The sequence below is a fragment of the Thalassophryne amazonica genome, chromosome 9, assembly GCF_902500255.1.
Source record: "Thalassophryne amazonica chromosome 9, fThaAma1.1, whole genome shotgun sequence".
In the NCBI taxonomy this organism is placed as follows: Eukaryota; Metazoa; Chordata; class Actinopteri; order Batrachoidiformes; family Batrachoididae; genus Thalassophryne; species Thalassophryne amazonica.
Genome location: NC_047111.1, coordinates 70,930,099 through 70,956,872, shown reverse-complemented (window position 1 = coordinate 70,956,872; position 26,774 = coordinate 70,930,099). Strand labels below are relative to the sequence as shown.

Here is a 26,774-nt window from a genome sequence, read left to right as displayed (position 1 = left end):
GGTTATGATATAGTGAGTTGATAGCATTGTCATTTTTTATTTGTTTGTATATGGGTTTTTGGGGTGTTTTACGATGATTACAGTTGTCATCATATACTATAAAGACAGGCAGATGGTCAGATATGTCGCAGATCATTAGGCCGCTGATACTTGTAGACTCCATGTCATTTGTGAAAAAGTTGTCAATGAGAGTAGCACTATGAGATGTAATTCTACTAGGTTTAGTGATAGCTGGATAAAAACTCATACTGTGCATCCTATTGATATAGTCATCGGTTGGTTTGTGATTATTTGGGTTCATCAAATCAATATTGAAATCTCCACAGATAAATATTTTTTTGTTACCTATTGTGGAAAATGTTTTTCCATCCACTCTGTAAAAAATTCCAGACTTGAACCAGGTGACCTGTATAAGCAACTTACAATAATATTTTTCTTTTTTGCATTGAGTATCTCTATTGTTATGCATTCTAATGTGTCATATATTGTCACTGTCATATTTCCTATTACTTTGAATTTAATGTTATTATGGACATATATAGCAACTCCACCTCCCATTTTATTTCCTCTGTTTACATAGTTCAAGCTATAACCTTCTAACTCAAAATCTATGTTTTTATCCTCATTAAACCATGTTTCTGAAATCGCAATAATGTGAAATGGCTGGGTAAATTGTAAATATTCTTTGATGTGGATGAAGTTACTATACATGCTCCTACTATTGAAATGAATAATTGAGAGTTTCCCTTTGGAGTCAACAAAATAGTTATAATCATCTTCAGATAAATATTTGCAATCTATTGGGTTGGATAATAAAAACAGGTTATCAGGATCGAATTCAGCTTCCAAATCTAATGCCCTATAATCAGTGTACTCAAATGATTTCAGTTCCAAGTGTCCATAGTCCAGAATCCTTTGTTGTATCCCTACATCATTTTCTTCCATGATAGAAGAATTATTGTTGGATGTCATTATATCGGTGCAATAGTTATGTTTTATCCTCATTCGTATTTTTTTAGTTCTTCTATGTCTTTGATGACGAGTACCTTGGCTTCCTCAGGTGTACCTTTAAATTTAATGTATACTTTGCAGTTCATAACCCATGTGTTCTGTCTTTTGTTTTGTTTCCGTAAATATCTGGCTTTCTTAGCAATGTCCGCATTCCTTTTTGTTAAGTGGTCGTTCAAGTAAACATCCGTGCCCTTTAGCTTTTTCCCCTGTTTCATTAGTGCAATTTTGTTTTTCCTGTTTACAAACCTCAAGATCACAGCTGGCGTGTTGTTGTCCCTAGCTGGCAGAGGGTGGCAAGCCTCGATGGTATCCACGTCCAGATTAATGTCTCTGGTTGCAAGAAAAGCTGCCAGTGTTCAGTGTAGTTAGTTTGGTGAAGCGTTATGTTGTGACCATGAGTGAAAAGTACTTTGCGTTTGATGTCTTCTGCCACCGTATGTGTTGTTGTGTGTGAAAATTTAATGGCAGTTCTTTATGGCAGCTGGCAGGGTGTGTGAAGACAAAAGTTCTAGCTTGTTGCTTGTTTTGCATTTGTCTTTGCTTTTGTCTTTGAATTTATTCAGACATCCCTGCTGTTGGTTTATCAGTAGCCGACAGTGTACTGAGTCAATACTGAATGTTAGCGGTTAGCTGTAACTTCCGCTAAATTTTTTTAGTGGTTTATTGATTTAGCATTATAAAAGTTAACTTTTCAGTTAGCGGATTAGCAGTTACTGAAGCTAACTTTTCAGTTAGCTGTGCCCACCACTGCTATATACAATGTATAGACAATTTACAATTATGTACAGACCAGACAGGACTCAGTATCCCAATAACGTCCAGACTGCATGTAGAGGTCAGTGTATATACTGTGTAACATGAAGTAGTGCAAACAACAATAAGGTGTCTCATGTATGGATGGGGATGAAATGTGTCTGTGGCTAGCTGTTGATTAAGATGACGGCAGGATGAAAGAAACTGTCCTTGTGTTAACTGGCTCTGGTGAACATGGTTCTGTGTCATCTGCCTGAGGAAAAAAGTTGATAAAGGTTGTGTCCAAGGTGCGAGGGATCCTTAATGATATTCTCTGCCCTACTCCTGGTTCTTGAGGAGTACAAGTACTGGAGGATAGGCAGGGGAGCGCCAACAATTTTATCAGCTGATCTTAGAGTTTGCTGCAGTCTATTTTTTGTCTTATTTTGTGGCATCTCTGAACCAGACTGTGATCGACGTACACAATACAGATTTGACACCTGCTGGCTAGAACTGTGTCAGCAGCTCCTGTGGCAGGCTGTCCTTCCTGAGTTGCTACAGAAAGTACAGTGCATCTGGAAAGTATTCACAGAGCTTCACTTTTTCCACATTTTGTTATGTTACAGCCTTATTTTGAAATAGAGTAAATTCTTTTCTTCCCTCAGAATTCTACTCACAACACCCCCTAATGACAACATGAAAAAAGTGTTGTTCTTTTTTATTTTTGCAAATTTTTAAAAATAAAAACTAAGAAATCACGTGTACGTAAGTATTCACACCCATTGGTCAGTACTTTGTTGATGCACCTTTGTCAGCAATTACAGCCTCAAGTCTTCTTGAATATGGTGCCGCAAGCTTGGTGCACCTATCTTTGGGCAGTTTTGCCCATTCCTCTTTGCAGCACCTCTCAAGCTCCATCAGGTTGGATGGGGAGCATTGCTGCACAGCCATTTTCAGATCTCTCCAGAGATGTTCATCAGATTCAGGTCTGGGCTCTGCCTGGGTCACTCAAGGACATTCACAGAGTTGTCCTACAGCAACTCCTTTGATATATTGCTCAGGGTGCTCAGGGTCATTGTCCTGCTGATGGATGAACCGTCGCCTCAGTCTGAGATCAAGAGCACTCTGGATAAATTTGCAATAATCTAAAAAGAAAAAAAAAATTCACATTGTCATTATGGGGTATTGTGTGTAAAATTTTGAGGGGAAAAAATAATTTCATCCATCTTGGAATAAAGCTGTAACATAACAAAATGTGGAAAAAGTGAAGCACTGTGAATACTTTCTGGATGCACTATATGTTCTCTGCTTGGCCTTTTTGAGGATGGAGCTGATGTTGGGCTCCCACTTCCTGTCGTGACAGATGTTAGTTCCAATAATGAATGTTTTCCATTCTCTTTGTTAAATGGAACATTACATTTTTTTATTATTGAAAATATGTTTCATTGCACAAATGAATAATATTCATTTCTTGTATATTATTAACATTAGCAGCCTGACAGTGTCAGCGCAATCACTTACATGGCAGCAAGTGTCTTAGTTGCTCCCGGTGTGTAGTTAGCACTGTACATGGCAGCACCCTCAGGGAAGGTGATGGTCTAGTGATTAAGTGTTGGGCTTCAAACCAGAGGATACTTGGTTCAAATCCCAGCCTGACCGGATAATCACTAAGGGTCCTTGGGCAAGGTCCTTAATCCCCTAGTTGCTCCCAGTGTGTAGTGGGGGCCTTGTATGGCAGCACCCTCACATCGGGGTGAATGTGAGGCATTAATGTGTAAAGTGCTTTGAACGTCTTATGCAGATGGAAAAAGCACTGTATACGTGCAGTCCATCCGTTAAAAAAGAATATTAAAGTTTGCAGACTATACTAAGATGCATCCTTCAAAGACCTTTTGGGTTCCTCAGAAATTACTTATGTAGCTGTTGCTTTAAATGAAAATGGCCCACTGTTCACCACACCCCTTCCGCTTCAGCGTGACATTTCTCTCTCACTTGTGGGGGTGTGTCACAGAGTGCAAACCTCCTCACTGGGCGTGTTACAAAGAGCAAGGAGCAGTCCAGACATGGACTTCCATAGCATACAGATGAGGGCAATATTATTAGCCCCCCCCCCTACAAAATTTAGCATCACACACACTTGTCTTCAACCACTTACGCCAATTAAAGGCCACGGGGCAGCACGGTGGATTAGTGGTTAGCACTGGTGCCTCACAGCAAGAAGGTTGTGGGATCAATTCCTGGCCTTTCTGTGTGGAGTTTGCATGTTCTCCCTGTGTCTGCGTGGGTTTCCTCCAGGCACTCCGGTTTCCTCCCACAATTAAAAGAAACATGCTTATTTAGGGACTGTTCCTTTCTCTGCCACTGACCAAGGAAGCGTCTACATCTGGAGTTGGTCCCCGGGTGCTGGACTGTGGCTGCCCACTGCTCCTAGTGGTTGGATTGTGTCTAACTGTAATTAAGCTGGGTTAAATGCAGAGGACAGGTTTTGTTGTATGTATGTATATATGTGCAACAGCAAGAAAGTTTCTATTCTATTCGGGGGTTGGTAAAGTTAGACCTTACACGTGTGAAGCACCTTGTGGCAACTTTGTTGTTATTTGGTGCTATATAAATGAAAATAAATTGAAACTGGGGCGCGGGGGGGGGGGGGGGGTGTAGTTTATCCCAGCAGTCACAGGGCATGAGGCGGGGTACACCCTCGACAGGATGACAGTCTGTTGCAGGGCAATGAAACAGAGCAAGGAATTTTCAACACTGCATTTCTTAACATCCTAGTTTTATTTTGGATGATTAACTTATTTTACTCTGTACACAGAAACAAGATAATTGTGCAAAAACCAAAAACTACTAGGGTCAAACGGATTATACCCCTTCAGAACCAGGCTTTTTGTTAAACCATAGCACAAACCACTGTTGCACAATGATGTGCTTTAACTTTGTAATGTTCAAAGCTTGTCATTCAAGTTAAAATCAAGGGTTATCTTCCAACGTACACACAGTATAAAAACATCAGTAACAGTTTGAGCTGTCACTTGAGAAGACATCTTGAAAAAATATTAATTTAGACTTGAGAAAAAGAATTGTTGATGCTCACAGAGCAGGAGAAGGACATACAGTTATCACAACATGTCAAGAGCTGGTGACAAGACATTTAAAGAGAGCCACACAGTACAGAGGTAAGAAGCGAAAGATTTGAAAGACTCTGGCCAAGACACAAGTGAATGACTTAGCCAAGTCAGAAATGGTATAGTCTCAAGGATTACCATCACTAGAGATGTGGACAGGAATGGACTACGAGGTTGAAGACCTGGAAAAACTCAGCTTCTGCAAAAGAGACAACTTCAGGGCCTAATTCTACTAAATTTGGTCCTAATTTAAGCCATTTCAGTTTCATGTTTGTAGCCAGGTTAAATTTTACTTTTAGCAGAGGAATTTCAAAATGCTACATGACTCAAACATTATTTTCCATGAGAGGCTGTGTAGTTATGGATTTTTGTTTGTTTGTTTGTTTGTTGTTGTATGTGCACATCTGTAACAGGATGCTCTGGCTCCATACCAGTACATTGAGCAGGATCTGAAGAGCCTTAAGGAGGTTGTGGAGATGAAAAATCAGCAGATGCACCAACAGGAGAAGAAGATATCCGACCTGGAGAAAGTGGTAGGCTCAATTAACCCTCTGGGGTCCAAGGGCATTTTTTGGACAGTTCACTCGCCTGGCATAAATGTTTTATTATTGCTGTTAACAGTTCTCCCTGCATCCCACAATTAACTTTTATGTCTCTTTTTTTTCAGGACAACCTGTGCTTTCAGAATATATATGTTTTTGTTGTGTTTTATAAGTGTAATAAAAGTTTACAGTCAAAAATAGGCAAGGAAAAAATAAAGCGAAAAATAATTTTCCACACACATTTATTCAAAACACACAGCAAAACTATAATAAACAACTGTTTTGACACTTTATGAAGGTAATTTGAGGTCTTGTGTGAATGACTGTACAACAAAAAGGTTCAAACAATAAACACAAATGCACATTTTGAACAATATATACAAAATGGTCTATGCGTTTTGTTGTCCATTGATATGGTAAACAGTGCTTTACGCAGAGAAAGCAACAGAGTTATCCAGTAACATTCACATGCAAACTAGTGGAGCAATCCTGATAGTTACACACTCTTTGTTTGAGCACGTGAGATTGTCATCAGAGGCTCTCCGTCTGCTCCTGCTTTCACTGATCACTATGCGTAATGGCGCAGGGCGCACTGAGTAAGTACTAATAGTATGTACTCATTGGAGCACCCAGGGGTCTATTCAAACGGGCCAACTAGTAACATATCACTCCTGAAAATGATCTTTGGCTTTTCATGTGACGTAAATCTGCCCTACGATTGGATTTTGGAAAACCATGTGACGGTGAACCAATTCAAATTGGACACTCACATTGCGCACGTCATCACACAGCTTATATGAGGAGTACAAAGATGGCCGAAGGCTGGCACCAAAGTCTGCGGAGTTAACTTTTCAGCAAAAAAAAAAAAAAAGTAACTTTCTATCTCATATCATTCAAAAGTTATTTATATTTTAGTAAAGCTTGGTCTTAGCGTCAGCCCCAGAGGATTAAGTCATCACAACCGCCAGTAATCCATACGAAATGTTCAGACCAGTCTGCTTCCACATTTTCAATGTTATCTGGTGAATGAAATATTTTGCTCTGGTTGTATTCTGCTTTTGAGCAGGCCCAAAAGAATGTGTTCCTCGAGGAGAAGATCCAGGTTCTGCAGCAACAGAATGAAGATCTGAAGGCTCGTATTGAAATGAATCAAGCCATGTCCAGGTAAAACATCATTCCATCATCAACCATATCATCGCCATCATCACTTCAAAATGCACAGTAATAAAATTCATCTTGAGGTAAAAAACAAAAAAAAATTATAAGGATTTTCTTCAGAAAACAATTTGCGCTCCTGGCGGAGTGTCGTCTTGGGTCTGTTTTTGTCAAAAACGCGACACTTGTCATTGAAAATAATGGATTTTAGAGTGATGTGTGATGCGTTTAATGCCCTGAACATGTTCAGTGTGAAAAGCCCTTTACTTTATCGCACATACCCCCGCCCCCCAAAAATGTTAAAAAATGAGACATTTCTTTTCTTTATAGTAAACAGAGAGGCCGTTAATGATTAAATTACTGTCAGCTCGGGGTAAACAATTTCAGAACTGATAACAAAAGTAGCATGAAAAGTAGTAAAATATTTAAAATTAATATCAGGCAACACATACACCCTTATACACTCAACAAAAATAGAAACGCAATACTTTTGGTTTTGCTCCCATTTTGTATGAGATGAACTCAAAGATCTAAAACTTTTTTCCACATACACAATATCACCATTTCCCTCAAATATTGTTCACAAACCAGTCTAAATCCGTGGGGCAACAGCTCCCCCTGCTGACGTTGTTAGAGAAACGCACAGGGCCAAAATGAGGAGGCTGATCCGTGGAGAGTGTTTTCTCTGCAGCTCAACTGAGCACACACAGAAAAACTGCTCCAAACGGCCAAAACAACAACACTCGCCCTTAGAGACTGGGCTAAGGGGGGGTCATAACATTCAAGTGAGACACACACAGATTGCCACACGACTCCCAGTTACAATCCTGAGCGGGGATTTAACCCTTCAAGCCCCAGCACTGGTGGACACGGGGTCAGAAGGGAGTCTGCTAGACAGCAGATGGGCAAGGGAGGTAGGGCTCCCTCTGGTGGCGCTTCCTTCGCCAGTGCAGGTGCGGGCACTAGATGGCACCCTCCTCCCTTTAATCACACACAAGACACAACCAGTAACTCTGGTGGTGTCTGGAAACCATCGGGAGGAGATTGAGTTTTTTGTAACTCCTTCTACCTCCCGCGTGATTTTGGGCTTCCCATGGATGTTGAAGCACAATCCCCGGATTGATTGGCCATCTGGGGTGGTGGTTCAGTGGAGTGAAACCTGCCATCGGGTGTGTTTAGGATCCTCGGTTCCCCCCGGTTTACAGGCTAAGGAGGAGGCCAAAGTCCCTCCCAATCTGACGGCAGTGCCGGTTGAGTACCACGATCTTGCTGACGTCTTCAGGATATCTCGGCCAGCGTCATGGACTCCGAGGGGCGTCACCCGGTTGTTGAACGACCAATGGGAGAGCAGGGAGCGCAGGCGTCTGCAGGAAACGTGATTGGTGAGCTGCAGCACATTCTCACTGCCTTTACGGCTCGGTTGGATCAAATGACTGAGCAAAACATCCTCCTGAACCGCAGAGTGGAGGCTCTCTCCGCACAGATGGCGGCGAGCGGTCAGGGCTGTACAACCTCTCACGACCTGAGCGCGAATCAATGGAGACCTACATCCGGGACTCATTAGCTGCCGGGCTGATTCGGAACTCCACCTCCCCGATGGGGGCAGGTTTCTTTTTTGTGGGCAAGAAAGATGGCGGACTCCGTCCATGCATTGATTTCAGGGGGCTGAATGAGATTACGGTTCACAACCGATACCCGTTGCCATTGTTGGATTCCGTGTTCACCCCCCTGCATGGAGCCAAAATCTTTACTAAGCTGGATCTTAGAAATGCGTATCACCTGGTTCGGATCCGGAAGGGAGATGAATGGAAGACGGCATTTAACACCCCGTTAGGTCACTTTGAGTACCTGGTCATGCTGTTCGGCCTCACCAACGCCCCCGCGACGTTCCAAGCCTTGGTTAACGACGTCTTGCGGGACTTCCTGCACCGATTTGTCTTCGTATATCTGGATGATATGCTCATCTTTTCTCCGGACCCTGAGACCCATGTCCAGCATGTACATCAGGTCCTGCAGCGGTTATTAGAGAACCGACTGTTTGTGAAGGGCGAGAAGTGCGAGTTTCACCGCACGTCTTTGTCCTTCCTGGGGTTTATCATCTCCTCTAACTCCGTCACCCCTGATCCGGCCAAGGTTGCGGCGGTGAGAGATTGGCCCCAACCAACAAGCCGTAGGAAGCTGCAACAGTTCCTCGGCTTCGCTAATTTCTATAGGAGGTTACTCCGACGGCCTGGAGTAACCATCTGGCCTGGATCGAGTATGCGCATAACAGCCAGGTGTCTTCTGCCACCGGCCTCTCCCCATTTGAGGTGTGTTTGGGGTACCAGCCCCCATTATTTCCCGTGGTGGAGGGAGAGGTCGGTGCGCCCTCGGTCCGGGCCCACCTTCGGAGGTGCCGTCGGGTGTGGCGCACCGCCCGTTCTGCCTTGTTGAAGGCCCGGACGAGGGCCAAGACCCATGCAGACCGCCGGCGGTCCCCGGCCCCTGCATACCAGCCCGGGCAGGAGGTGTGGTTGTCGACGAAGGACATCCCTCTACAAGTACAGTCACCAAAACTGATGGACAGGTTCATTGGACCCTTCAAAATCCTCAAGGTCCTCAGCCCTGCCGCAGTGAAGCTCCAGCTCCCGGCTTCACTGCGGATCCACCCGGTGTTCCATGTTTCCAGGATCAAGCCTCACCACACCTCACCCCTCTGTGCTCCCGGTCCGGCGCCGCCTCCTGCCCGGATCATTGACGGGGAGCCGGCTTGGACTGTGCGCCGGCTCCTGGACGTCCGTCGAATGGGCCGGGGGTTCCAATATCTGGTGGACTGGGAAGGGTATGGACCCGAAGAACGCTCCTGGGTGAAGAGGAGCTTCATCCTGGATCCGGCCCTCCTGGCCGACTTCTACCGCCGACACCCCGACAAACCTGGTCGGGCGCCAGGAGGCGCCCGTTGAGGGGGGGGTCCTGTTGTGTGGGCCGCCAGAAGAGGTACTGCTGGCCCACCACCAAAGGGCGCCCTGCCTGAAGTGCGGGCTTCAGGCACGAGAGGGCGCTGCCGCCACGGACACAGCCGGGAGTGACAGCTGTCACTCATTAATTCCTGACAGCTGTCACACATTCTTCATCATCACACTCCATAAAGACCAGACGTCATCTCCACCTCGTTGCCGAGATATCGTACTTCATTGTAGGTAATATCCTCAGCCTTTTTGTGTTTATCTGTAATCTGTACATTGTGAGTGTTTGCAGGCAAACCGGTTCCTTGTTTTGTGGAAGCTGAGTGAGTGCAGGACGGCACTCTTTTTCTCTGAGGGATCACTGCAAACACATCAGCATATTGAGTGAGAGGTGGAGGTGGCATTCCCACCGTTATTGTTACTGGGTGTACACACACCCACACTTGACTGTCTTTGTTCTCGCCAGCAGTACCAGATCCGACAGTCGGGGACGGTGATCACCTGGGAATTCGGGACTTGGCGGCTCCAGTATTCTCTGGGTTCAGTGGCGGAGGAAATCGTGTGGTTCCGGTTCATCTCAGGACAGACGTCTTCTATCCACGAGCCTGCCCACACGTCACCTTTGTGATTTGACTGTAATTATATTCTGAGGTTGTCTGTATATTCGTTGTGCACGTTTCACAACATTAAATTGTTACTTTTTGGCTCATCTATTGGCCGTTCATTTGCGCCCCCTGTTGTGGGTCCGTGTCACTACACTTTCACAACAAACAATGTCGGACTCTGTAGTTTTCTCTGGGCCCCTCGCCAATCGGACCGGGAGTGATATGTTTAGCCACATGTTCTCCTTGACTTGCTGGCTGTCTGAGTGGTGTCCAAAAAATGAGGTGGGCTTCATAGATAATTGGCAAAGCTTCTGGGGAAAACCTGGTCTTGTTAGGAGAGATGGCATCCGTCCCACTTTGGATGGAGCAGCTCTCATTTCTAGAAATCTGGCCAATTTTCTTAAATCCTCCAAACCGTGTCTATCCAGGGTTGGGACCAGGAAGCAGAGTTGTAGTCTTACACACCTCTCTGCAGCTTCTCTCCCCCTGCCATCCCCTCATTACCCCATCCCCGTAGAGACGGTGCCTGCTCCGAGACCACCAATAACCAGCAAAAATCTATTTAAGCATAAAAATTCAACTGCACCACAGACTAAAACAGTTAAATGTGGTCTATTAAACATTAGGTCTCTCTCTTCTAAGTCCCTGTTAGTAAATGATATAATAATTGATCAACATATTGATTTATTCTGCCTTACAGAAACCTGGTTACAGCAGGATGAATATGTTAGTTTAAATGAGTCAACACCCCGGAGTCACACTAACTGCCAGAACGCTCGTAGCATGGGCCGAGGCGGAGGATTAGCAGCAATCTTCCACTCCAGCTTATTAATTAATCAAAAACCCAGACAGAGCTTTAATTCATTTGAAAGCTTGACTCTTAGTCTTGTCCATCCAAATTGGAAGTCCCAAAAACCAGTTTTATTTGTTGTTATCTATCATCCACCTGGTCGTTACTGTGATTTTCTCTGTGAATTTTCGGACCTTTTGTCTGACTTAGTGCTTAGCTCAGATAAGATAATTATAGTGGGCGATTTTAACATCCACACAGATGCTGAGAATGACAGCCTCAACACTGCATTTAATCTATTGTTAGACTCGATTGGCTTTGCTCAAAATGTAAATGAGTCCACCCACCACTTTAATCATACCTTAGATCTTGTTCTGACTTATGGTATGGAAATTGAAGACTTAACAGTATTCCCTGAAAACCCCCTTCTGTCTGATCATTTCTTAATAATATTTACATTTACTGTGAAGGACTACCCAGCAGTGGGGAATAAGTTTCATTACAGCAGAAGTCTTTCAGAAAGCGCTGTAACTAGGTTTAAGGATATGATTCCTTCTTTATGTTCGCCAATGCCATATACCAACACAGGGCAGAGTAGCTACCTAAACTCTGTGAGTGAGATAGATTATCTCATCAATAGTTATATATCCTCATTGAGGACAACTTTGGATGCTGTAGCTCCTCTGAAAAAGAGAGCCTTAAATCAGAAGTGCCTGACTCCGTGGTATAACTCACAAACTCGCAACTTAAAGCAGATAACCCATAAGTTGGAGAGGAAATGGCATCTCACTAATTTAGAAGATCTTCACTTAGCCTGGAAAAAGAGTCTGTTGCTCTATAAAAAAAGCCTTCCGTAAAGCTAGGACATCTTACTACTCATCACTAATTGAAGAAATAAGAACAACCCCAGGTTTCTTTTCAGCACTGTAGCCAGGCTGACAAAGAGTCAGAGCTCTATTGAGCCGACTATTCCTTTAACTTTAACTAGTAATGACTTCTTGACTTTCTTTGCTAATAAAAATGTAACTATTAGAGAAAAAAATTACTCATAACCATCCCAAAGACATATCGTTGTCTTTGGCTGCTTTCAGTGATGCCGGTATTTGGTTAGACTCTTTCTCTCTGATTGTTCTGTCTGTTATTTTCATTAGTTACTTCCTCCAAACCATCAACATGTCTATTAGACCCCATTCCTACCAGGCTGCTCAAGGAAGCCCTACCATTAATTAATGCTTCGATCTTAAATATGATCAATCTATCTTTATTAGTTGGCTATGTACCACAGGCTTTTAAGGTGGCAGTAATTAAACCATTACTTAAAAAGCCATCGCTTGACCCAGCTATCTTAGCTAATTATAGGCCAATCTCCAACCTTCCTTTACTCTCAAAAATTCTTGAAAGGGTAGTTGTAAAACAGCTAACTGATCATCTGCAGATGAATGATCTATTTGAAGAGTTTCAGTCAGGTTTCAGAATTCATCATAGTACAGAAACAGCATTAGTGAAGGTTACAAATGATCTTCTTATGGCCTCAGACAGTGGACTCATCTCTGTACTTGTTCTGTTAGATCTCAGTGCTGCTTTTGATACTGTTGACCATAAAATTTTATTACAGAGATTAGAGCATGCCATAGGTATTAAAGGCACTGTGCTGCCTGTGGTTTGAATCATATTTATCTAATAGATTACAATTTGTTCATGTAAATGGGGAATCTTCTTCACAGACTAAGGTTAATTATGGAGTTCCACAAGGTTCTGTGCTAGGACCAATTTATTCACTTTATACATGCTTCCCTTAGGCAGTATTATTAGACAGCATTGCTTAAATTTTCATTGTTACGCAGATGATACCCAGCTTTATCTATCCATGAAGCCAGAGGACACACACCAATTAGCTAAACTGCAGGATTGTCTTACAGACATAAAGACATGGATGACCTCTAATTTCCTGCTTTTAAACTTAGATAAAACTGAAGTTATTGTACTTGGCCCCACAAATCTTAGAAATATGGTGTCTAACCAGATCCTTACTCTGGGATGGCATTACCCTGACCTCTAGTAATACTGTGAGAAATCTTGGAGTCATTTTTGATCAGGATATGTCATTCAATGCGCATATTAAACAAATATGTAGGACTGCTTTTTTGCATTTGCGCAATATCTCTAAAATTAGAAAGGTCTTGTCTGAGAGTGATGCTGAAAAACTAATTCATGCATTTATTTCCTCTAGGCTGGACTATTGTAATTCATTATTATCAGGTTGTCCTAAAAGTTCCCTGAAAAGCCTTCAGTTAATTCAAAATGCTGCAGCTAGAGTACTGACAGGGACTAGAAGGAGAGAGCATATCTCACCCATATTGGCCTCTCTTCATTGGCTTCCTGTTCATTCTAGAATAGAATTTAAAATTCTTCTTCTTACTTATAAGGTTTTGAATAATCATGTCCCATCTTATCTTAGGGACCTCATAGTACCATATCACCCCAATAGAGTGCTTCGCTCTCAGACTGCAGGCTTACTTGTAGTGTCTAGTGTTTGTAAGAGTAGAATGGGAGGCAGAGCCTTCAGCTTTCAGGCTCCTCTCCTCTGGAACCAGCTCCCAATTTGGATCAGGGAGACAGACACCCTCTCTACTTTTAAGATTAGGCTTAAAACTTTCCTTTTGCTAAAACTTATAGTTAGGGCTGGATCAGGTGACCCTGAACCATCCCTTAGTTATGCTGCTATAGACTTAGACTGCTGGCGGGTTCCCATGATGCACTGAGTGTTTCTTTCTCTTTTTGCTCTGTATGCACCACTCTCCATTTAATCATTAGTGATTGATCTCTGCTCCCCTCCACAGCATGTCTTTTTCCGGGTTCTCTCCCTCAGCCCCAACCAGTCCCAGCAGAAGACTGCCCCTCCCTGAGCCTGGTTCTGTTGGAGGTTTCTTCCTGTTAAAAGGGAGTTTTTCCTTCCCACTGTCGCCAAGTGCTTGCTCACAGGGGGTCTTTTTGACCATTGGGGTTTTTCTGTAATTAGTGTATGGCTTTGCCTTACAATATTAAGCGCCTTGGGGCAACTGTTTGTTGTGATTTGGAGCTATATAAATAAAATTGATTTGATTTGATTTGTTAGTGAAAGACCAAACAAAGGCCATGTGTCCAATAGCAAGGTGACATGTGACTTCATTATTTTTATCTTTGATTGGTACCACAGAGTAGCTATTTCTAAAGATACCCGATATCTTATCATTGGGTGCCAATTTAAAATTCTAGTACTGACTTTTAGAGCTCTGCATGGTCAAATGCCATCTTATATCACCGAGCTATTACATCCATATGTGACAAGTAGGTCTCTGAGGTCTTCGGACCTGGGCCTATTGGTTGTGCCTAGGACAAGACTGAAGACCAGGGGAGACTGTGCTTTTGAGGTGCTGGCACCTAAAATGTGGAATGCATTGCCTTTGGACCTACACTCCGTAAAGTGAAGCTAAAGACCCTTTTGTATAGGCTAGCTTTTACCTAGTTTTTATGGTTTTATGTTTCTGCTGTTTTTAATTTCTCTGTTCTTATGTGAAGCACTTTGTGATTTCTATCTTGAAAGGTACTATATAAATAACCTTACTTACTTACTTAAAAAAGTAAGTCCCTTCGGCTGCTCCCTTGTTTGCACTCGGGGTCGCCTCAGCAAATCCAACATGGATCTGCATGTTGAATTCGCACAAGTTTTACGCCGGATGCCCTTCCTAACGCAACTCCACATTATATGGAGAAATGTGGCAGGGGTGGGATTTAACCCGGAACCTTCTGAACTGAAACCAAGCCCATTAACCACTTGGCCACCACCCCTGCACTTACTTACTTACTTACAGTTATGACCTTGGCCTGCAACCTTGACTTTTAATAAGCTTTTTTTCAAAATCAAATCACTTTTGGGGGGACTTGGTCTTGAGGTAAATGAGGCAGGCTTTGACCAGAGGATCCTCAGTTTGGTTCCCTGCCAGACAGGAAAATCACTAAGGTGCCTTGGGCGAGGTCTTTAATCCTGAAATTAGCCCCTACTGTGTGAATGGGTGAATGTGAGAACATTGTTGCACTGCACAGCTCAGGTTTGGACGCTTCACACCAGCTTCAAAACATATGTACTGTTAGATAATATCTGTGCTAATTCCTTATTTAATGTTAGTGATCAAGCATTTGCCTTTGTTATCTGATTGGAAGTCTCTAAGATCTTTAAAGTTTAAATATAAGAGTTAAGTTTCACTTCCATCATGCATGTACAAGTTTCAGACACAGGGAGGACTCCCCATATCTGTGAGAGCCGTTAACATATAGACTAAACCATGCCCAACTGTAATGCCTACATTGTATAAAAGTGTTGTGTGAGCCATCTTTGTCATCTTTCACAAGATGGTGTCTGTTTGTGAAGACCCAGGCCTGGTTTTTAATGTGACCTTCAATAAATTCAAAATGAGGAATATATCGATGTGGTTCTTTGTAAGGGGCAGTAAATTATATAAAGAGCTGGGAGAGATTACAGTACACTGCACATTTTTTGTTATTTTACTGTGAATAAAGCTGATGTTTTGGTGCTGAAAGTCGGCTTTTTTCATTTTTCTCACAGACAACTGTCAGAGGAAAATGCCAACCTGCAGGAGTCTGTGGAGAAGGAGAACACTGAGAAGAAGCGCCTGAGTCGAAACAATGAGGAGCTGCTGTGGCGGCTCCAAACCAGCCCCCTCATGTCCCCCTCCTCCTCTCCGCTGCACCGCTCCTTCTCCTCGTTCCCCGTCGCCTCCCCTCTGCTGTTCTCCCTCCTCACCTGTGGCAGTCTGTGACTCCCCAACTCACTGTCATGGCTGTCCCCAGCAGACGAACCCCCACTCAGTCTCCTCACCCTCCCACCGAGCGCACCACCATCAAAATCTCTCCCCTGGTCCAGCCACACCTACTCCGCATGGCCATCAAGCAATCAAATGACTCCCCTGGCCCGAGCCACAACCCCTCACCGAGCGTGTCTCTGCTCCTCAGAGAGTAAACTCACCCCTTCTTCACTTTCACTTCCTTCTTCTCTTCCCCGTTTTGAATGTGAATGCTGTTGTGGTGCACGATGGAGAAATAACAGAGTCTGTGCTCAATGCTGCACAAACCCAGCAAGGTCACCATGGAAACTCTGAAGTCACAGAGGCTCTGTTATTTCTCAGGTTTGGTGTCCGTCATGTAAAACAATTACACAACTGTGTGCGCACACAATCGCAGTGTGTAATGTGGAGCCATGAAGTGTGCAGCTGTATGTACTGTATGATAGAAACACAGGCGGTGCGGACGTGTACTCAGCCACCCCACCCTGTCACAGCGGTGTTGTTAGATCCGGGGTAATTAAACACCATCAGGTCCTTGAGGAACAAAGCTTTAGGCTCTGACTGGGATCAGTTTCTTATAGCCACTTCATTCGGTTAAATTTCAATATTTAGTGCAACTTTAAGAAATCCAAAACAAAGCGCCTTAAACTCCAAACTGCCGTCTCACCAGCAGAAAACGACCAACACTTTGATGCATAAAGGACTTTTCATACACAATTGGTTTTATTGAGCAGAAGGTATTGTGTCTCTCAGCATCCTCAAAGTGTTATTAACCTTTTATAACTAGTCTAGATGCTGATCTTAACAATGCTATTGTTCAAAGTGTGTTTAAACCAGGTCTTCCTGCGGCACCTCTCCACATCACGTCCCTCAGGTCAACTTGATTTTAATATTTACCTCAACGGGATTGTCCAGTCTGTGGTACATCAACGGCAACACACGGCTAGCAGGCAGCTCAGCGCTAATGGGGGACATCTAGCACAGTAGCTACTATTTTTAAATGTCTTTCAAATGTAAGGTTTATAATTTATCTGTCACGTGTATTTCGTTGCTTAAGTGAGCATGTACTGTAAATGTCTTCCAGTCTTAATGTGAACTTATAATTGCTGTGATTTGTGTATTTATTAAGGGAATGCGTGATGTTTTTAATGCCACCTGTGGGATAAAATGAGAAGTGGGTCGCCTATGCCTGAAAGAAAAAAAGCAGGTGTATGTTGCAATTTTGTAATTTTGTCCTTCTATACTGTACCAGTCAAATGTTTGGACACAAGTGTGTCCAAACTTTACATAAGCTACGTAGGTCAAAATAATAGTAATAATACAGTATACCTCTTTGTGATTTATTGAAGTAGTGTAGTCCTTTCTGAAAACCTGTTAAATTATTCATAAAAATACACTGGAATGATTCTTTTTAGCCATTAAGTGTGATGTACTAAATTTTTTACCCATTACGTAAAGCTGCACTGAATTTTCAGTCTGCTACAGTGTATTCTTCAGGGATTTATTTTCAAAATTTATAAAAGCATTAATTTTTCTTTTATATAATGTTTTCAGATGATAATAAAACACTTGAGAGGTTTCTTTTTACATAATTTGTCTCATATGTACTGTACATTAATTGTTTTATAATAGCTGCGTCCTCTATCTTTTTCTCTGTACTAAGTTCCCCTCAGGGTCCAATATTCTCCTGGAGCTGTTCTGACTACACTGACATTTAAACTTTATGTGATTTGCTCCCAAATGATTGAGTTGCAATACAAAGTTAAAGGGAACATATTATACTTGCTAAAATCTTGGTGATATGAAAACAGTTTAATGTTAGTAGCCAAAAATACCACTTCGACATTGAGGTTGATGCATCATAAAAAAACATTCATTTTTAGGTTTGTAAGGTTACTTTCAACCCAGTCTCATGGCATGTCGTGATTAATATACATTAATCTATTGGTTCGTGACCGCACATTTATGTTGTACACAATTATGCACAGAAGGGAAATAAATGTTTTGTTTTTGGAACCGCTTTCTGGTTATTTTAGCGCTGGTTCAGTCAGACGCTGGTCCGCTCCTCAACTCGCGTCTGCACATAACAGTAGTTCCCGGCCATTCCAAAATGGACCCAGCAGCAGAAGCGGTTCCTTTTGCTGAAAAAGTTCAAGATACTTGGAGAAGATATGGGAGCAATTACGGCCTCTCGCAGATCAAATTAAACAAACAGATGCTCGCATTACGGAGCTTGCAGCGCAAGCCGTTCTGCTCCTGCTGCTCCAGCTGCGGCACTATCGATAACGGTGCAGATAACTCTGTCACCCAAGGGAGGCGGAGTGCGGCGGATTATTCTGTGGATTTCCGAATTTTTTCTGCTCAGTCCGGTTGGAATGCTGCAGCTTTGAGAGAAGTGTTTGTGGATGGTTTGAACGATCATTAAAAGACGAGCTAGCAGTCCGTGACGAACCAAAAGATTTAGACAAGCTAATATCTTTGGCTATTCGTCTAGATGATCGGATAAAGCGTGGACGCAAGAGAGGGCGGACATCAGAGCGGGTCTTTTCGTCTCGGGGCTTTCCCCGACACAGATCAGGGCTGCCTCTTCTTCGCCCCACTGAGACTCCTCCGACGGGACCTCTGGCTCCTCTTGCGGATGAGCCCATGCAACTCAGACGAGCTGAAGCCGCCATATTGCCCCGGTCACATAAGCGTCAAGAAAGAGAACAATGACTTATCTCCAGGTGTTCTTAGACAGGCATAATAATGGACAAAAAAAAAAAAAAAAAAAGGGCAGATCTTTGGTTGTTTAGTTATTTGGGCTGTTTTTGTTTTCTTGTAAGGGGTTATAAATTGTTTGGGGATTTAGAGGCGGTTCTGGTGGAGTGAACGACTGGCAGTTCGGAGCTCGGCTGGACTCAGGTAATCATTATTTGAATTTAGGTAATTTTTGTTTGAGGATTGGGTCGTTTTGTTTTGTTTTTTATTTCCCTATTTCCCTAACCCCAACCTCACATGCTCTAAGACCGTTTGTCTTTTGGGTTGTGGGGTGGTGCAGGTTGGTTACGCTGAGCGTTTCTCAGAAAAACCTCTGCACCTGGGGGGGGTTGTCAGGGGCATTTTTTGGGTTTGGTTGATGCCCGGTTCCACTCCAGCCCCGGTGGGCCTTTGACCATTCGTCATTGGTGTTACCGGGTGTGGTGCAGCGGGAATGTACCTCAGTCGGAGTGGTGGGCCGATCTGTGCCGTTCGCCATTTCGGTAGTTCCACCCCTCCCGATGGGCTGGTGGTATGGTCGGTTTGGGGCAGCGGACATATTTCCAGTTTTCCCTGTGCTTAGGGGATGGGACTGGGTTAGTTTTTTTCTGTTTCCTTCCCCAGCTTGGTAGTTTTGTGCTGTTCGCCAAAATTGAGCTGACGATAGGCTCTGGGAGTGATCTGGGGTCTTTCGGTGTGCTGGGGGGGGGGGGGGTAACAGGTTTGCTGGTTGTTTTATTTGCCCCCGGGGTGGTTTAATGAAGTCCGCCGGGGGTTGGATTTTGTGTTTTTTATGTTTCCTTCCAGGTTCCACCTCCAGGGTTGATGGGACGGTCCTCTGGGGGGGAATTGGCTTGTGGGGCCGACTAGCCAAGTGTGGCCGGGTCTGGGGTTCCTGGGTTGTGGGGAGGGTGCCTTCTGGGGTTGATGGTACAGTCCTCTGGGGGGCGCTGTTGCTCCATGAATACCTGGGGACCTCTGTGGGATTCCGGCTTTGGCTGTTACTCCTGGAACTGGCGGTAAAGGTCTTCTGGGGGTTGGGCTCTGCAAGTCGTTCTGGGGGGGTTGTTTGTTATTTTCTTTGTGAATTTATGTTGGTATTGTGTTGTTGGGGCTATGTGGGTTTTTGGATTTGGGTGTTTTCTTTTCTTCCCGGGGTTGGATGGGACGGTCCCCTGGGGAGGGTTTGGGTGGGTTTTGTGTTTTCTTGTATGTTGGGTTGTATATGGACTCTTTTGGGGTTTTTGTTGATGCCAGCCGGCCTTCCAGCCACGGTGCCCTGTCCTGCTGTCTGCGGTGGACCTTGGGACGTTACGCCATCTGCTTCCTGACGTGGACCCCGGAGGGAGGTGCTGTTCTCGGGCCTGGTCTGTTCGGTCGCTGGGAGGCTTCCCGTTGATGGGGGGGTACTGTTGTGTGTTGGGGGGTTTGGCTGGACATTTTGGTGTTGTTTTCTTTTCTTTGCTCTCCAGGTAATATGCAAACTGTTTTTTGTCTGTGGAGACGGTGCTGGCAGAAGAGTCCTTCACCCTCATCAGCATTATTAGCTGCACCTGTGGATGATGCTCACGTGTAAACTTAAAGACTTTCAGCTGAAGCAGATAATGAGATGGCGTTCTGCATTTAAGCCATGAGTGGTTCAAGCAGAATTGCCGGGAACTCGACCTTGTGACGTTCGTTTGTGAGACGCTGAGGACCGCGCCTGGGTTTGACACATCATGCCTGTGACGGAGGACGGGTGACACATGCTGTCAGCACACATCAGAGGTGATGATTGTCTGAATAAGTGTTAACAGTAATTTGGTGCTTTGTTACGCAGTATATTTGAACATTGATGAGAATTGTGCAGTTTGCTTCTCACTGCCGTGGCGTACGGAATGATGATCCTCCACCTGTTGTGAGAAGCTGCTCATTTACATAAAGCTTAAATTCAGACCTGAATGTGTTGCTGATAGTGTGTGCCTTTGAAGGATATTTGTTGTAGCTGTTGACTTACCTCACCTTTTCCATCCTTCACAGAGTCAGTTTGTCGTTCCACCTGGGGGTGTTCGGCGGTGAGTCTGGGTCCAGATGCGTCGGGCTTCGATCCATTTGGGCGCTTGAGAGCGCGCCGTCCTTCACCTCGCCAGACAAACCGCACATTTATGTTGTACACAATTATTGCACAGAAGGGAAATAAATGTTTTGTTTTTGGAACCGCTTTCTGGTTATTTTAGTGCTGGGTTCAGTCAGACGCTGGTCCACTCCTCAACTCGCGTCTGCACATAACATATTGCCCCAAATTTCAATGCAGTAGGTTAGGTAGGGCAACACTAATGAACAATACAATAAATACAATGCATTATAATTTAAAAAGTATTTAACCTTGTTAATAACTGAGACACTTTTAGAAACTTTACTTTGTATGTGTCTGTGTGTGCTTTCCAGGTTAATTTGCTGTCTATAGTTATTCCTAAGAATTTTATTTCTGACACAGTATCTACTGACACCATCTATATTTATTATCTGATTTAATTTTTCCTTGTAGTGTCCAAAGAATATTACTTTAGTTTTATTTAAATTTAGGGAAAGTTTGTTAATATCCATACATAATTTCAGTTTTAATTCATTATTTATACTATGAATTAGGTCATAATTGTCACTAGAATAGAATATATTAGTATCATCTGCAAGTAGAATTAGTTTTAATAACTTTGAAACACCAATATATCATTTATATACAAATTAAACAACATTGGACCCAATACAGATCCTTGTGGGACCCCACAAGCAATGCCCAAATACCCTGACTGAAATTCACCCATCTTCACAAACTGTTGTCTCTTTGTTAAATAACTTTGGATCCAGTTCAAAGCCACTCCCCTAATGCCATATCTTTCCAATTTTTTTAGTAAAATTCCATGATTAAGAGTATCAAAGGCTTTTTTGAGATCAATAAATATTCCAGCTGCATATTTCTTCTTGTCTAATTTATTCTTGATTTCTTCAACCGCATCAATTATGGCCATTGATGTTGACCTGGCTGACCTAAAGCCATACTGACTTTCATTAATTATGTTGTGTTTATCTATAAAGTTCTCTAATCTGTTGTTAAAGAGTTTCTCTAATATTTTTGAAAACTGAGGGAGTAGAGAGACTGGTCTGTAGTTAGTGAAAATGTGTTTTATTCCATTTTTATACAATGGTATTACTTTTGCAATTTTCATTTTGTTTGGAAATGTTCCTGTTTGGAATGATAGGTTGCATATATATATATATATATATATATATATATATATATATATATATCTATATATATATATATATATATATATATATATATATATATATATATTAATATGTTAAAGGATTATAAATACTCTGCATAATTCTTTTTATTACAGTCATATCTATATCATAACAATCAGTAGATGATTTGCCTTACACTTATTAACAGTATCTATTAGTTCAGCCTCGGTTACTCCAGACAGAAACATTGTCTTTGAATTATTTTCTATGGGTGAATTGTCAAGCTGATTTTCTTTGCACTTAGGAATTTTATCAGCCAAGTCTGGTCCAACATTTACAAAAAAAATGTTAAAACTATTTACAATGTCATTCATATTATAGTTATCAAAATTCTTATCAGTAAAATAGTCTGGATATGACTTATTACTTTTACAACCCTTAATAACAGTATTCAATATTCCCCAAACCTTTTTAGTGTTATTCCTATTGTTATGTAATAAATTGCTATAATATAGTTTTTTGCTAGTTCTCATGATATCAGTCAGTTTATTTTTATAAATTTTAGATTTATGTTCAGATTCCTCAGTCCTTAAACTAATAAACTGTCTATATAAATTATTTTTCTTTTTACAAGCATTACGTAACCCCTTGGTTATCCATGGACTTTTTATAGCTATATTGTTTTTACTCATTTGACAAATTGGGCAGTTTTTATTTATACTGAAGTAAAGATTTCTAAAAATTATCAAATGCTGAATCCACATTTCTTTCCCTATACTGTATACCAATCTTGTTCTAGCAGGTTATGATATAGTGAGTTGATAGCATTGTCATTTTTTATTTGTTTGTATATGGGTTTTTGGGGTGTTTTACGATGATTACAGTTGTCATCATACTATAAAGACAGGCAGGTGGTCAGATATGTCGCAGATCATTAGGCCGCTGATACTTGTAGACTCCATGTCATTTGTGAAAAAGTTGTCAATGAGAGTAGCACTATGAGATGTAATTCTACTAGGTTTAGTGATAGCTGGATAAAAACTCATACTGTGCATCCTATTGATAGTCATCGGTTGGTTTGTGATTATTTGGGTTCATCAAATCAATATTGAAATCTCCACAGATAAATATTTTTTTGTTACCTATTGTGGAAAATGTTTTTCCACCACTCTGTAAAAAATTCCAGACTTGAACCAGGTGACCTGTATAAGCAACTTACAATAATATTTTTCTTTTTTGCATTGAGTATCTCTATTGTTATGCATTCTAATGTGTCATATATTGTCATTGTCATATTTCCTATTACTTTGAATTTAATGTTATTATGGACATATATAGCAACTCCACCTCCCATTTTATTTCCTCTGTTTACATAGTTCAAGCTATAACCTTCTAACTCAAATCTATTTTATCCTCATTAAACCATGTTTTCTGAAATCGCAATACTGTGAAATGGCTGGGTAAATTGTAAATATTCTTGATGTGGATGAAGTACTATACATGCTCCTACTATTGAAATGAATAATTGAGAGTTTCCCTTTGGAGTCAACAAAATAGTTATAATCATCTTCAGATAAATATTGCAATCTATGGGTTGGATAATAAAACAGGTATCAGGATCGAATTCAGCTTCCAAATCTAATGCCCTATAATCAGTGTACTCAAATGATTTCAGTTCCAAGTGTCCATAGTCCAGAATCCTTTGTTGTATCCCTACATCATTTTCTTCCAGATAGAAGAATTATTGTTGGATGTCATTATATCGGTGCAATAGTTATGTTTTATCCTCATTCGTATTTTTTTAGTTCTTCTATGTCTTTGATGACGAGTTACCTTGGCTTCCCAGGTGTACCTTTAAATTTAATGTATACTTTGCAGTTCTATACCATGTGTCTGTCTTTTGTTTTGTTTCCGTAAATATCTGGCTTTCTTAGCAATGTCGCATTCCTTTTTGTTAAGTGGCGTTCAAGTAAAACATCCGTGCCCTTAGCTTTTTCCCCTGTTCCTTAGTGCAATTTTGTTTTTCCTGTTTACAAACCTCAAGATCACAGCTGGCGTGTTTGTTGTCCCTAGCTGGCAGAGAGGGTGGCAAGCCTCGATGGTATCCACGTCCAGATTAATGTCTCTGGTTGCAAGGAAAAGCTGCCAGTGTTCAGTGTAGTTAGTTTGGTGAAGCGTTATGTTTGTGACCATGAGTGAAAAGTACTTTGCGTTTGATGTCTTCTGCCACCGTTATGTGTTGTTGTGTGTGAAAATTTAATGGCAGTTCTTTATGGCAGCTGGCGGGTGTGTGAAGACAAAAGTTCTAGCTTGTTGCTTGTTTTGCATTTGTCTTTGCTTTTGTCTTTGAATTTATTCAGACATCCCTGCTGTTGGTTTATCAGTAGCCGACAGTGTACTGAGTCAATACTGAATGTTAGCGGTTAAGCTGTAACTTCCGCTAAATTTTTTTAGTGGTTTATTGATTTAGCATTATAAAAGTAACTTTTCAGTTAGCGGATTAGCAGTTACTGAAGCTAACTTTTCAGTTAGCTGTGCCCAACCACGCTATATACACTGTATAGACAATTTACAATTATGTACAGACCAGACCGGACTCAGTATCCCAATAACGTCCAGACTGCATGTAGAGGTCAGTGTATATACTGTGTAACCTGAAGTAGTGCAAACAACAATAAGGTGTCTCATGTATGGATGGGGATGAAATGTGTCTGTGGCTAGCTGTTGCTTAAGATGACGGCAGGATGAAAGAAACTGTCCTTGTGTTAACTGGCTCTGGTGAACATGGTTCGTGTCATCTGCCTGAGGAAAAAAGTTGATAAAGGTTGTGTCCCAAGGTGCGAGGGATCCTTAATGATATTCTCTGCCCTACTCCTGGTTCTTGAGGAGTACAAGTATGGCGGATAGGCAGGGGAGCGCCAACAATTTTATCAGCTGATCTTAGAGTTTGCTGCAGTCTATTTTTTGTCTTATTTTGTGGCATCTCTGAACCAGACTGTGATCGACGTACACAATACAGATTTGACACCTGCTGGCTAGAACTGTGTCAGCAGCTCCTGTGGCAGGCTGTCCTTCCTGAGTTGCTTACAGAAAGTACAGTGCATCTGGAAAGTATTCACAGAGCTTCACTTTTTCCACATTTGTTATGTTACAGCCTTATTTGAAATAGAGTAAATTCTTTTCTTCCCTCAGAATTCTACTCACAACACCCCCTAATGACAACATGAAAAAGTGTTGTTCTTTTTTATTTTTGCAAATTTTTAAAAATAAAAACTAAGAAATCACGTGTACGTAAGTATTCACACCCATTGGTCAGTACTTTGTTGATGCACCTTTGTCAGCAATACAGCCTCAAGTCTTCTTGAATATGGTGCCGCAAGCTTGGTGCACCTATTCTTTGGCAGTTTTTGCCCATTCCTCTTTGCAGCACCTCTCAAGCTCCATCAGGTTGGATGGGGAGCATGCTGCACAGCCATTTTCAGATCTCTCCAGAGATGTTCATCAGATCAGGTCTGGGCTCTGCCTGGGTCACTCAAGGACATCACAGAGTTGTCCTACAGCAACTCCTTTGATATATTGCTCAGGGTGCTCAGGGTCATTGTCCTGCTGATGGAAACCGTCGCCTCAGTCTGAGATCAAGAGCACTCTGGATAAATTTGCAATAATCTAAAAAAAAAAAAAAAATTCACATTGTCATTATGGGTATTGTGGTAAAATTTTGAGGGAAAAAAATAATTTCATCCATCTTGGAATAAAGCTGTAACATAACAAAATGTGGAAAAAGTGAAGCACTGTGACTACTTTCTGGATGCACTATATGTTCTCTGCTTGGCCTTTTTTGAGGATGGAGCTGATGTTGGGCTCCCACTTCCTGTCGTGACAGATGTTAGTTCCAATAATGAATGTTTTCCATTCTCTTGTTAAATGGAACATTACATTTTTTTATTATTGAAAATATGTTTCATTGCACAAATGAATACTATTCATTTCTTGTATATATTAACATTAGCAGCCTGACAGTGTCAGCGCAATCACTTACATGGCAGCAAGTGTCTTAGTTGCTCCCGGTGTGTAGTTAGCCACTGTACATGGCAGCACCCTCAGGGAAGGTGATGGTCTAGTTGATTAAGTGTTGGGCTTCAAACCAGAGGATACTTGGTTCAAATCCCAGCCTGACCGGATAATCACTAAGGGTACCTTGGGCAAGGTCCTTAATCCCCTAGTTGCTCCCAGTGTGTAGTGGGGCCTTGTATGGCAGCACCCTCACATCGGGGTGAATGTGAGGCATTAATGTGTAAAGTGCTTTGAACGTCTTATGCAGATGGAAAAAGCACTGTATACGTGCAGTCCATCGTTAAAAAAGAATATTAAAGTTTGCAGGACTATACTAAGATGCATCCTTCAAAGGACCTTTGGGTTCCTCAGAAATTACTTATGTAGGCTGTTGCTTTAAATGAAAATGGCCCACTGTTCACCACACCCCTTCCGCTTCAGCGTGACATTTCTCTCTCACTTGTGGGGGTGTGTCACAGAGTGCAAACCTCCTCACTGGGCGTGTTACAAAGAGCAAGGAGCAGTCCAGACATGGACTTCCATAGCATACCGATGAGGGCAATATTATTAGCCCCCCCCCCTACAAAATTTAGCATCACACACACTTGTCTTCAACCACTTACGCCAATTAAAGGCCACGGGGCAGCACGGTGGATTAGTGGTTAGCACTGGTGCCTCACAGCAAGAAGGTTGTGGGATCAATTCCTGGCCTTCTGTGTGGAGTTTGCATGTTCTCCCTGTGTCTGCGTGGGTTTTCCTCCAGGCACTCCGGTTTCCTCCCACAATTAAAAGAAACATGCTTATTTAGGGACTGTTCCTTTCTCTGCCACTGACAAGGAAGCGTCTACATCTGGAGTTGGTCCCCGGGTGCTGGACTGTGGCTGCCCACTGCTCCTAGTGGTTGGATTGTGTCTAACTGTAATTAAGCTGGGTTAAATGCAGAGGACAGGTTTTGTTGTATGTATGTATATATGTGCAACAGCAAGAAGTTTCTATTCTATTCGGGGG

The 26,774-nt window shown here is 42.3% G+C and overlaps 1 protein-coding gene across 1 annotated transcript in view; it reads left to right on the top strand.

The window, feature by feature from the left end:
• LOC117517959 overlaps positions 1-26,774 on the top strand; it is a 238,004-nt gene that overhangs the window by 199,330 nt on the left and 11,900 nt on the right. Inside the window, exons 20-21 of the mRNA XM_034179081.1 lie at positions 5,282-5,401; positions 6,474-6,574. Of these exons, the coding sequence (XP_034034972.1) occupies positions 5,282-5,401; positions 6,474-6,574 (221 nt within the window). The remainder of the gene's footprint in view (positions 1-5,281; positions 5,402-6,473; positions 6,575-26,774) is intronic.